General features: G+C 40.8%; 1 protein-coding gene across 1 annotated transcript; it reads left to right on the plus strand.

The window, feature by feature from the left end:
• Window positions 1-230: 230 nt before the first annotated feature.
• Window positions 231-5525, plus strand: C12H1orf127 (chromosome 12 C1orf127 homolog). The gene is made up of 9 exons (XM_053452387.1): window positions 231-391; window positions 552-676; window positions 1268-1411; window positions 2079-2117; window positions 2655-2792; window positions 2917-3001; window positions 3746-3942; window positions 4057-4183; window positions 4399-5525. Exons 1-9 carry the CDS (start codon window positions 319-321, stop codon window positions 5523-5525), a joined length of 2055 nt encoding a protein of 684 aa, XP_053308362.1. The 5' UTR covers window positions 231-318.
• Window positions 5526-14142: the final 8617 nt, after the last annotated feature.

Raw genomic sequence — 14142 nt, forward strand, 5'->3', positions numbered from 1 at the left:
AATTTAATTTAAAAAATGTTTAAAAATGTAAAAAAAAACCCACTAATGGAGTAGAAAAACACTGCAGAGAATAAGGTCACCAGGCCGCAGTGTCTCATCCGGCCGGGAAGGGGCATCCCCAGGTCCGGACTGGGAATGGCCAAGTGGTACTGGCACTTTAACGCCAGCGGCTGCCCAATGACATGGGTGGGCGCTTGTGCCAACGTTGAGGCCCAGCAATTGTCCTGACGCATCTCGTGGTCTGGCAAAGCGGTCTTGGCGGCTCCTCTAACGCCCAGGTGTTTCTCTGCAGATAACGTGGAGTGTTTTGTCGATTATATGGAGCTCTGGCTTCCAAAGAGACAGATGGATGGACTGCTTCTTTGGCTGTCTAAAGTAATGCGTTTTCCAGGTAAAGACGATTATGTATATGCGGTGTGTTCATTACGTGTAAAGATTGGTTGTTTTGGGTCATAAGATTATTAATATTCCAAATGGCGTGATAGACAGTAGCCGGTGTAAAAGCGTCGGCGGCGTCACGTGGATTAAAGGTCTGCTCTCCTTTTTCTCAGTCAGCCTCAGCTCTCTGGACCGCTCAAACCGACTGCTCTCCCGGTGCCGCTATCTCTTGAACACGGATTCCGATGGAAATCTTCTTTTCCGCGTACATTATTCAGGCTGCAAAGTGCAAATGGAGGTGAGATCACTAAACGCGTTCCGTAACAACGTGTGATTCATGTTCATTTAACAACAGAAGGGAAAGGGAAGAGACCAAATAAGATGATCTGTTATGGGGGTTTTGCCCCCTAATATAATGTTTTCAAGCAGCTGCATATCAGACGTTTGTATGAGTTCTCGCTCTGTTATCTGAGCCTCGAACTACTAGACAAACCCGTCGACTCCTTATCATACTACCTGTGGAAACAATAGAGCGGCTCAGTCTTAATTACCCAGTCGGACTCTCTGACTAATGGAAATCTATGGAGGAACGGACTTCATTAGCATTGCCATAAAGCATCAGCTCAGTGTGGTGTTTGAGCCGGGAAAGTCACCCAAAATATCACATGACTGACAGCAACGGCGGCTCCAGGTCTGCAGATAAAGAGAGTTTATTGGAACAAAATGAGATAAAACAAGGTTTTTGTCACCGACATTATTGTATACAGTCCTGGGGGGTTATATAACTGTATACAGCCCTGGGGGGGGGTTATTACTGTATACAGTGCTGGGGGTTATTATTGTATTCATTTTAGTTATGAGGTTAATATCTGATATTCCATATTCACAGAAAGGGTTCCACGTGTTGGATATACACATAGTGAAGAAGACATCCGGAGGAAGTGGACGGAGCGATCGCCACACAATGCAATGCCCAGCGATGTCGGCATCCCTCGGCAGGGAGGCCGTGCGTTGTGAGCCGCACTATGTGCAGGTACGGGTCACGTGGCTACTCCACGCCAGGTTTCAGCAGCCCTACATACCTGCACCCCTTGGCCATCACCTGCAGTATCTCTCACTTGGTTACACATACATGATGGCACCATGGGGTTTATTTACTAAATGGAGAACTTGCAGCCGAGCGGAACTTTTTATCTAATCGACTTCTCTCTGCATTATAAAGCACCAACCCCAGGAAAGGCTGGGTGAACCCTGTATCATGCATAGTGTAATGTTTTGGGTTTTTTTACTGTTATGTCACCATTAGTTATTTATTATGCAGGGCTCGCTCAACCCTTTTTACCGGAGAATCACACCCTGGTCGGCCCTTTATAATGCATAATGAAGCTGCTCAATTGCAAATGTTTCAGCTCCTCTGTAGACTTCTTGTCTGTTCGTTCCCCCCTTTTTAAAGACTCAAACCTTAATCAGTCGTCGGTCTCGTCTTAGATTCAGGAGCCGTATGTCTATCCCATGCATGTTTAATACACTCACTGTATTACCCTCTACCACTTCTGCTGGGAGGCTGTTCCCTGTATCTACCACCCTCTAAGTAAAGTGTATCTACCACCCTCTATGACCCGAATTAACGAACATCCTTGACTCTCTGTGCCCGAGGAGCAAACAATCAAACTTTCACAATAACTCTTTGTTACTTGCAGGTGTCACGTCCAATGCCTTTGGGAAACTCCAAGAATCAGGTAAATACCGCAGAATATGTTTTTAGCGTTCCAAAAGCGGGCAGAGAATTGTGGGAGTTGTAGTTCGGCAGTGTCTGGCTGCTCCTGGTCTACAGTGTGAAAAATAGCCATGAGCGTTTCTCAGTCTCAAAAAAAGGGTTTTTAATATAAAAAAAAGGTGTGGTGGGGCGCCTGTGGTCAGGGCTGCCCAGAGACTCCGGGTCAAACCTGGGGAGTTCCTAGTTCTGTGAATATGCAGTATTATTCTGCCTTTTCCCAGACACTGTAAAATGAAACTGGGGGCCGCTTGGCGGGATAGAGTGGCAAAATCAGGACTGTCCCTCATAAAGCAGGCCAGTTGGGATGCATGGACCTGACCCCCAACCTTATGTGTTAAACCAAAGCATTGTTTTCCTGGTGTGGACTTATTACATAGGGGCCCCATTTTTTTTAATGATGGAGAAATTTGGATGGGCTTTTTTGGGGAATTAACCCTGATGGGGCCGGAGACCTATGGAAAGGAGTGAGAATGATCATTCTGGATCCTACTTCATTCAGGATCCCTGGTTCCTGACGTTCCGTGGCGAGTTTGTGGTTTCGTTGGAAGATGCCAGCCTGTTTGGTATTGAGGTGGAAATGAGTAATTTCAGCGTGACCATCAGAGGGCCGCGTGGACAGCTATTAAATACCAGGGAGGTAAATGGAAATCTTTTATTCCTTTCAATGATTGTAAGCATGCCGATGAACGATGAACTCCCTATTTATTTTCTTATTTAATAAAATATTTCCATTTTTGTATGTTTTTTCTTTGCAATTCCAGTTTCTGGACAGACAGACGGAGTTTCTCCCTCTCTGGTTGGCCCACGGATTTTATGCCTATTCCCTGGAAGCCTCCTGCCCTCTTGGTAAGTTTGGAGAGCAGAAAGAACCCTAAAAAATCTTCAAACATACACATATAATGAACAATACAGCAACAATGTATCCAGAATGTAAGTCATAAAACACAAAATAACGATAATCTAATGAAAACAGTAAAAAGAATTGGATCCTTCGTCTACGCCGGGCTCAGAAATTGCTTCAGATGCACTAACGAGGTGCTTGGTGGATTTAAATTTAATATTTTCAAGACTGATTAATAATAATATATATCACGGAGATTCATAGTGAAAATTAATCAAAAATTAATTCACCAATATTGTAAAATATTCAGGAAAAAAGTAAAAAAAATCTTCTTAAGAGGATAGTAAAGCTGATGGCTTAAAGATAATGAACATAAATCTTCAGGCTGTACCGCGATAACCTTAGTCGCTGTTCCGAGAGCGCCTGTGAGGTCCCAAATCTCTATGTGTTTTAGTGAATGGGTAACAAAATAGCAATATTTAAAAGAACAGATTCATCTATTTTAACTGTATGGAACACTGGGGTTCTCATGGATGAGCTGGATAAGCCCCCCCCACGAATGTTTCGGTGACTTAACTATGCCTTAAGATTATATATATCTGAGGCAGGGTCAGCAAAAAGATCCAGCGCTCAGCTACGGTGTCCTGATCATAAAAGAGGGTAGAGAGAGGTTTGAGGCAAAAATAAATGAACGTATATTTTATAAGCTCCTGGAGATGAAGTATAGAGCGAATGATTGTTTCTTCCAGTGACCCGGCACCCAGGAGAAGACGTCATACTAAGCATCCCAAAGCAGCGCATGGGTCTGGTGAAGAGAGGTTCCTACAGCACAGAAATGTTGACTCTGAGGAACATCGTGGTGGGTCAGTCCATCAGCGCCACCGTGACGGAGAACAAACACTTCATCGTGATCAATATCCCGGCCAAAGAGGTGCTGCGGACGCAGGTTAGTTCATTGACCCATCAGAAATGTCCCTCGGCGCTCGCGTTCTCATACCGAGGACATTTTTAGGGCTTCTAGTTTATCGCTCCTTTGTAAATAAGATCTTTAAATCGGCAGGCGTGCCGCACGGCTGCGGGAAACGTTAGCGGCGTCCAGGCTTTTTACAGCGTTGACCTGAGGTTGGAGTTTGTAGAACTGGCCTATCCCATGAACTGGACGATGGAAAACTATTATGAATGCACAGGTGAGACACAGAGCCAGGTGTATTGTTTGGTAACAATGTTTTTACATATACTCATATTAGATTAATTAGCCATATGCCTGTCCCATGTGTGTTTAAATATCCCTACTGTATTAGCCTCTACCACACTTGATGGAAGGCTGATTCCATTTAACTACCACCCTTTCAGTAAAGTAAAAAGAAAATGATTTTTTTTTTCTTCACCATTATTTCTTTAGAGGCTTCACAGCAAGAATTAACTTTTTTGTCTGTGGCCGGGAATAAACCAGGAATGGCTGAGAATGTGTCTGGCCGCGCGATGCCCAACAAGCAAGATACTGTATCGGCTACCGAAGGCTCGTCGCATATTAACACGTCAGAATCTACTTTAGGAGTATATGACCAACCCAAGATCGTGTCACCCAAGCAACAGGCATCTGCAGAATTAGACATTGGGGCATCTGGAGAAGACTTGGATGTCATAAGCGGGTCAGGGGACTATCTCGAAACTCAGACCCCATCTGCAGATAGTGCTACACCAAATAGTTATTCCAATTTATGTGCTTCCAACAGGCTCTTGCCTATGTTGATTACTAGACAGCTAAAAATACCTAATTGCTATAAGACTGCTCTACCTGGGGAAAAAGAAACCATCATTTCAAAACCAAAGCTGAATCTTCCCACGTCGGGTAGATCCAAAGAGATGACTAACATCATTAACGCTACCTCTGAAGTCACTTACGATCACTACCCTAAAGGTAACCAAACTACTACCCACTCTTCTATCGCCAATGCCACGGAAATCATGATTTCAAATTCTCCTGCTATAAATCCCAACGCGACAAACAAGGGCATAGGACAGGCGCATCTACATTCTCCACAGTCCGACCCAGAGGTGCTTTCTAAGGCTTCACCTTGGATGATGGAAGAAGATGCCTCCTTGGAGGTGTTTCCTGTTGATGGACAATCTAAACTTATGGCAGAAGATGGATTTATATTGTTTGTGCCTAGAAATGTCTCAACAATTGAGAAAAAGCATGAAAGCACCATGGGGTTCCCAAAGGCTGGCGTTGGCTCGACCCAAGATGAGACATGGACAGCAGGTCGACCAGATGTCCTAACTATACCGGGAAATGACATAAAGAGCCCTGAACATCTACAGAACCTCCATGAACGTGATCGTTCCAGATCATACTCTGTACCATCTGAGTATACCTCCCGCAAGCAGTCTTCTTCAGCTACTGGGGTTTGGTCAACCAAGACACCCTTATCTAACAATCAGTTTGAAGAGATTACAAACAACCCGCCGGGGGAATTAGAGAAAGTTGTCGCTGATGAACAATTATTGCCGCAGTACTCTTATTGACATCAAAAATAGAACTCATAACAACAAGCTGAAGTCTTCCACACAGCGATGTTTGCTTTCACCTAGATACATACAAAATGTAACAATTAACTTAATAATGTTCTTTCAACAACTCAATGCTAGGTAGGTTTAGGAAAAAAAGTAAAAAGGACAACAATATTGAAACAGAATATGTGGGTTTTAGGCAAGTTTTATGGATAAAACCTGTTTTGCCACAAAGTGAAAGGGAAAAAGTCAAAAACCTAAAAAAAAAGAAAATCAATTTCTTCCTGGAACGATATATTGTCGTTTATTCCCAAAGTCGTCGTGCGGACAGCAGAGGGCAGTACAGTCAAATCATTCGTTCCGCGCGCTTCCTCCTCCGTTACTGAATCATATCTGACATCCATAATGTATCCAGCAAAGAATGTTCCTAAAAATGTATCAGAGATACAACTGGCAACGGTCCTAAAATCCGCCACCGAAAACGTTATTACCATTATAATGATAACAATTAATAACGTATTACCTTTATTTTAGAATTACCTAACTATGACTATATCGGCCATGAGTGTATCAGCTGATAAAACATAACAAGACGGAAGGAAGATTATAAGAGTTACAAGAACCTTCGTGCTTTGCATATGATGCAATGTTGGATATGTTAAGTTTACTGGATGTGAGGTCATGTCCATCTTCGCCTCCAGAGAGGTCCAAGAGTGGGCATTTGCCTCCCATGGATTAAAGGGCATTGTTGGGGCAAATAAGATCTCCCTAGATATTCAGAAGATAATAGATTTAGGGAGTATGTTAGCTATAGAAAGGGGGGTGTTTGACAGTGATCTATGCATCTGCCCATGGTCCTTACATTTGGCCCGTTTTGCAGAGAAGACTTGGAGTAGGACTTTCGTAATGTATCTTACCTCGTCACATAGTGAATAAACCTTCAGGATACAAACAAATAAATAAAATAGTGGGATGTTGTACAAATAACCTAACAAAATATTAATAACAGACCCACGGCTCATGGCATTTGCCTGCAGAGATAGTATGGTGGAATCTCACATTCTGTGTTGATTAAAACCTTCTTAAAGCTGAGGACAAAACAAATGGTGTCGTATCCCAAATATATTTATGTAACTATGTTAGTCGCTCTATCCACACAGACAAAAACCGTGTCCCAAAATCCATGCAGATCCATACTTTGGCTAAATAATGGCAGCAGGAGGAGAGGTCCTGGTGATCAGATGCCGTTTCCTTCTTCCCAACGCGTTTCGTTATCTCGCTTATTCAAGAACCCCTCCGCTGCTTAAAATTTTTTGCTGATAAAGGACCGATCTCGCAAAATGAAAAATTATTTATTTATTAATATGATATGTGATTTATTTTGTTTCCTTTTATATCAGTGTACGGTAAGGTTTTCTTTGGGTATTCGTGCAACGCCCTCCTATTTACACCGACACTACTGAGTTTGGGTAGACCCATTCCTTTCTACATTTAGAAGGTTTATATAAAGATCAATTTTGGTAAAAACAGTGCTGTCACCATAGCAACCATTGCTTATAACACTTTGCCAGTGAGAATCGCTTCTTAAATGTAATCCCCCCGTAGAGTTTACTCTCGGAGACATGAGTTTTGTATGACCCCGATAAGAGTTATTGTAAGATATAGTCACTCTCATTACCCGAAGGAATGATACATTGTAACGCAGACTTACCGGGACCTAAGGGTGTACTTGGCGACAGCATTTTAAGTTTTCTAATGAATACTTTAAAGTGCAAATAAAAAATATACAAATAATTAGATGCAAACAAGTTAAAAGCAATAATAACTTCGAAACGGTGTTTTAATATCATGTGTTTTGGCTTTTTTTTTGTAAAGGATAATGATTTTAATTTATCCCTCTTAACCCTTTGTCCTTTTTTTTCTGTGCTTTATCATTATGGTCTTTTTTTATTGTAATAACCAAACAGGGGCCAATAAAACAGAATTAAAATTTCCAAACCTGAGCTTAAACTGGACCATGATTTTTATTATTTCAGCGTGCCATATACGAGGACACACAATCCAGCCATTTGAAATATTAAAAAAGCAGAAAAATCCCCGCTCTGTGCTGAAAAAGCGCTTCGGCTAATTGTGCCTTATTAGAGTTCCTAAGATGTTTTCATAATTTTTAATTTCTTAAATAATGAGACGAGTGATTGCGGTGGACACCGGAGGGCACTAAGGTTGATGCGAGTCTGAGAGCTGCTGAGGTTGCATTACGGAAGAAAACAGGGAAATTGATGTTTGGAGATGGTGTCTCTTCTCTCTTCTCCATAACTGAAACTTCACTCTTCTTCGCAATACAGCTGCCCGGCTCGACATTTGAGGATTAAGCGAAACATATAGTTTCAATGATTTGTGCCACAACACGTGTTCCCTTATGGACACCTAATTCAACTTTCAAGTTGAGGAGGACCTTTCCAGTCCAGCTTACTCCACACATTGTCAGCCAACCTGAAGCTTAAGAGGTCCCTTTAAATTAGTGCAGGACCCCCCCCTATGCATTTGCCCCTTTCCCCACCCCCATGCAGGAGATATGTTCGGCCAAACGCATCTCCTTGCGCGTGGTACGCTTACCGCCAGCGAGCTCCAGCACCGGCCCAGCGAGCATCATGGCGGATCTGATTAGGCACGATCAGCTTTCCTGCCGCTGATTGGCTGCCTCAAGCAGCCAATCGGTGATGAGAATAATTTCACCACAGAGGAGGAGGGTAGCTTTAGCTTCTACCTGAGGTAAACGCTTGATTTTTAATTATTTTATTTTTAAAGAATGCGTTTTGGAGTACTCAGACAGTACTTTAATATGCATTCTATTTTGGTGACGTTATACCGTCCCTTTAAGATTGGAATGAGCGCAGTCTTTATCTCTCGTGCTCATAATTTGGGGTGGTCTTTCTACCCTCCATTATAAACACAGACGGCAATCCCATCCGGACAGGATATCCGTGAGATATAAATCACATATAAACCTCTCCTAAAGAAATAACGGGTTAAACTTCCCAGGAGTGAGCTATACATCCTACAGACGCTAAAGTGGTCTCTAGGAATTAAATTATTTATCATTTATAGATTTCTCGTGTGCCTCCGTCCCTAAGAACCGTTGAGGAAATACATGTGAGCCCTGCTAATGCTCGGGTTAATGGAAGACCACATTTAATATATTACTGGACAACAAGAATTCGACTGACATTTGTGAAAGCTACACCGCCGGGGGAGATTTAGGATCCGAGGCGTGGAGGATAGGTACTCAAAGGAGGCTAGAAAAGGGATGAGTGTGATGGGGCGGTGAGGCCTAAAAATATAGAGGCCGCTGGGAGCGAAATAATAGTATTATTAATAATAATAATAATAATAATAAAGTCTTCGTGCACCAAATGACATGCAATAATACGCTATCCCCCGTAACGCTTTCCGTCCGTCGGAGGATGAATTTTTTTATTACCAGAAAAGTCACATTTGCTGATGAAAAAATTGTAATTGACAGCTTCCAGCCAGCCAGATGTCAAACACGTGCGGTGAAAGTCCTCCCGGGCGGTGGGGCGGCTCGGGACACAACTCTGGCGTCTACAACGTGGGGTTTTTACTTTCTTCTGGATCGACGGCAAAGTTGGACTTGATTGACTTGTCTCTTTTTTTTTTTTTTATCAAACTGTGTTACTATGTCATAGCTGCCAACATGCCCGTCCACAACAGAGGTGCAGAGTAAGTTGGTGGCATATAAATGATTTATATTAGTAGAAAGCACGTTAAGTTTCCCTTCCCGATCAAAGGGTTGTGAGAATATTTATTAAGCATTTAAATTATAACCCAATGTGCAAATATACTGGTATAATATATATATATTTTTAATATATATTATATATAAATATGGAACAGTCACCACTGAGTTTTAATTGTCACAAATTTGTTTAACTAATAGATATATTCATGGCTCAGAAGAGGAGTATCAGCAATCCCAGGGATCACTATTACCCACTTGGGGTCCAAAAATTTTTCTTTTTGTAGCAGTAGATTTTCCCAAATGCATATACTTGCACTTTACAACATTTTTAAACATCTGCTCAGCCCATACCACACCCTGTGAGGGTCAAGGCTATGGAATGACTACATTCCTTGTAACCAAAAGACTTCGAGCATGTGTCCTCAGGCTTTTATTGTCATTTTTGATATTTACTATTCTATGCTTCTCCATTGAGTCTTGGCGCATCATGGAAATTCATTGGCTTTACTGGATTTGCCCCTGAGGCTCCAGGTAAAGCCTCTCTTTCCAACATCAAGTCCCATCATCCCCTCAGACTCCAAGCAGCCTCCACCTATCCTCAGCTCACTAATAGATTGCAATACGGGTCAGAATTACCCGGTATATATTCTGGATACGGTGTTACCAAATACCTATTTTGTTTTTTTTCTGGAAACCTGATGAAAAATGTCTTCCCGGCACTTATCATTACGATGTTAATAAAAATGTTATTGCTTATCGTTTTCTTATTTATCATGTGATAAACTTTAAACGGCAGAGCTGGATTCATACAAAGAACGTTGTGTTACTCCAGAGCGCCATATCAGAGGCTATTAAGCCTATTCGCGTATAATTAGACATAATTATAATGCTTGGGTCTAGTCTATTAATATTCACAAAATAAGTTCTGCGCGTGTTCGGTTCGACGTAGATGTTTACAGCTTTACACAACTTTATTGGAAATACCATCATTCACATCTATAACCCTGTCCTGAGATTTAAATGTCCAAATATCGAAGTGGCATTCGGCAAAATAAACTCCATTTATTGGCAGATCATGAGTCGCAATCGCAATGAACGTTTTATTTAAACTACGTTATCGTTGCGATGTTTCTTTCCATCAGAGATGGTCCTTCATCGGGATGACAGAATTATCCCAGGTGTGAACTCAGCCTTGAGGTTTTCTCCAAAAACCTAATGGACGTAGGAGATCCGGTTGGCCTAAGGGCCAGCCGTGTCATTTATTGGATTTGGGAGGACTGAGACCCCCATTCCCATCGACCCTGGAGGAAACCATGGGCAGATATCTCTCTGTTGGGTAACCAGGCTCCCTGGTGGGCTGCAGCTAATTGGGGACTTTGGGGGGGGGGACCACCATCATCACCCGGGTCAAACAAGTTTGTTGTTGATACTTTCTGATGATTGTAGCAAGAAAAGTTGTAAATGAACCCAAAATGCACATACTTGCACTTTTTCCTGATTATGATGTCATCCTGTGACAGTCAAAGCTGTGGAATCACTATATTCCTCGTAATCAGGGTCCTCAAATAGGCACAACCCTGCTGGAAGTCAGATCTACCCTTAAGGACATACCCAGTCCGACTAGACCTAGAGGGGGCGGTTTGGGACCGGTAGCAGCCCCTCTGCCACAAACCAGGGGCATATCTCCCTGTAGGGCAATCGGGTTCAATGGTGGGCTACTGGTTAATGGGGAGCTGGAGGATCCAAGTGGCCCATTGAGTGAAACAAATAATCGAGCGTGCCATTTAGCAGACATTCAAGGTAGATCAGGGCTTCTCTCGGCCCGCCTGCTCAGCACATGTCCTCCGAAGAAAGCTTGGGAACAGGAAGCCTGAGGAGATTGGGCCAAAACTTTTTATTTATGTGGCTTTTCTAATTCTTTGTATTAAGTTTCAGAAAATTTCACAGTTAGAGTTGTACAAAGAAAAAGTTTCTTTTTATGTTTGGTTTGCCCTGAACGAAACCAGATGTGTTTCCCCCCCCGCGATCCAGATGTGGCGCGTGTAAGGGAAGGAGGAAAAGGAAAAACAGTAGCAAGATTAACATGTGAAGCCTACAGCAGTGCCGATAACTGCAAAATCCACCGGGGGTTAATAGAGGACAGATTTATATAATGAGCTACAGAGCGGAACAAGCTTTCTTATCTATCGTAGTGCTCATATATAAAAATTATATATATATAATATATATATATATATATATATATATATACATAAATAAATAATAATAAAAAATATATATATATATATGTATGTAAATAAAAGTAATAATAATAATAATAAAAATATATATATATATATATAAATAATAATAATAATAATAATAAAAAATATATATATAGATAAATAAAAATAATAATAATAAAAAAAATATATATGTATATAAATAATAATAATAATTATATATGTATATATATATATATAATAATAATAAAATAAAAAAAATATATATATATATAAATAAAAATAATAATAATAATAATAAAAAATATATATATATATATAAATAAAAATAATAATAATAATTATATGTTATATATATATATATAATAATAATAATAATAATAAAATAAAATAAAAAAAAATATATATATATATATATATATATATATATATATATATACACACAGTATATGCCGGTATATGATATTGCTTGGCAACACTCGTCTGCAACCCGACACCTGGCTTGTCGAGTCCAAATTCACAAGATCCTTTTTACCTACAGGTAGACATTACGACGGGATTCCTCTTCTTGCCGGCCCCATAGTAAATGCATCTTGTTCATGGGGAAAAAAGCAGAAGATAACGATCCAAAGCTATTCACCCTTTGAGTGGGAGAAACGTAGTCTGAAGAACTGGAAGTTTTTGTTTTAAAATAAAGAAAATGAAAATTCTGGTTAATTTCGCTTTATTTTTAAAGCTCGGCAGGCACTTCATGATCCTAATAGCTGACATTCAGTCGTTTTATCACCAGGTGTCTCCATTTCACCAGCGAAACACAAAGCGAAGACATTAAAGCGGCATTCGGTGTAAACGGCGTTCCTTGGGGCTGCAAAAGCCTCCGTGCCCTCCAGTTCCCCTTGCCTGGGTGCGGCCATATAATCCGGCCGATACTCTAATCAAATATTATTATTATTCTATTAATGCAGCGGGGGGTATTAAACATGCATGGGATAGGCATACGGCTCCTGAATCTAAGACGAGACCAACGACTGATTAAGGTTTGAGTCTTTACAGCAGGAAAAAAAAAAGGGGCGACTAGACGGGGGCCGAATGGGGGCCGATCTGCCGTTAAGTTCTATGTTTCATAAAATGTCAAGATGTTCCAAGGTGTTGAGTCGCTGATCATTAGACAGGTTAGAAGGTGATGTGGGTTCTACGACTACGTTAAGAGGCAGGGCACAATGGTTAAAATGATGACGGAACGGTCATAAATTGTTCTTAAAAACTGTTACATTATAGCAGAATAAACATTATAAACGGCTGTGCCATAAATCTCAAATCTATAACCATATGTCTGCATGTTTTACATCCCGTTGGACTCAGTCCCCCTTTGGGTCCCAGATGCCTCCTCTGATGCCCCTCTTTTCTAGGAGGTCAGAATGTTTGCTGGGTATGAGGGGATCGCAGGGTTCTTCTTCTTCTAAATGCCCCACTATGTCACAAAATTACACACACTTTCTCACTGAAGCCCGGCCCATAGCCACACCTCTAACCACACCCCCTAAAACCAAAATGCCCCTATATGGGCATTCCATATGCCGCGGGGGGGGGGGCGGTGCAGTATTTAGTTGGGGGGGGAAACTATTTAAGGCAATGTGACTCGATGAGCAATTCTTTCATAAATTTAGCTTTAAATTGACTCTTTTTTTTTTTTACATACTTTCCCCCCACAGTTTATATTGTAAAATAAAGCAATTCCCGACTGCACTGATTAGAAGTAAATGAATCGTAAAAACAGCTGGTGAGCCGGCCGCCTGTATCGGGGCAAAAAAAAGAGAGAAAACACGCACGGCGTTCAAGGGCACGCACAAAACGTGTAAAATATGGTTAAATGTCATTAAACATTTAAATTTGCATTTGTACGCGGGCGGAATATTAATATACAGTAATCTAGGTATACGTTCTTTTATGTCGCAAAATGCAGTGAATTACATTTCCCCGCGTACCGTTAATTTAATTAACTTGATGTCATTTTATGGGAGAAAAAAATAAATATATCCAGTCCAAGGATCACAATAATATAAGCCCCATGTGAACAGCCAAGCGAAGTTAACTCCGTCAGTGCTGGATGGCGGTGAGACCCTATTCACTGCGAATCCTTAAAGGGTTAAAGAGATGAACTCACTTCTTTTTTTAAAAAAAAGAATATAAAATGTTGAAATTTAACAGACGTCAATAATACACATAATGTAACCATGCACATAATAATAATAATAATAATAATAATAATAATAATACCCGGCTTAGTTTTTCGGTTAAAAAAAAAATTAACAAAATATTACACAAAATCATCAAATTTTGGCCCATTTGAAATCGGGAATTAGGATTTTTTTTTTATAAGAACGACCCGTTGGGAAATAGAGCTTCAAGCATGATGGGAGTTGGCTTTAGAAGGACACGAGGGTAACTGAGCTTTTTTAGCCAAAGTTCCATTTAGTAACATTTAAATTGAATCTCATCATTTAATGTATTTTTCCCAATTTGAGGATGGGAGAAATCAGTTTTTGTTTGACGGTGTAAATACCGGAACACGTTTTAGGAGATAGACGCGTTTATCATCATTAAACTGGAACGGAGAGAACGCTGCGCTGGGTTTTATGACAATGCTGGA

This window comes from Spea bombifrons, chromosome 12, assembly GCF_027358695.1.
Source record: "Spea bombifrons isolate aSpeBom1 chromosome 12, aSpeBom1.2.pri, whole genome shotgun sequence".
NCBI classification, from domain to species: domain Eukaryota; kingdom Metazoa; phylum Chordata; class Amphibia; order Anura; family Pelobatidae; genus Spea; species Spea bombifrons.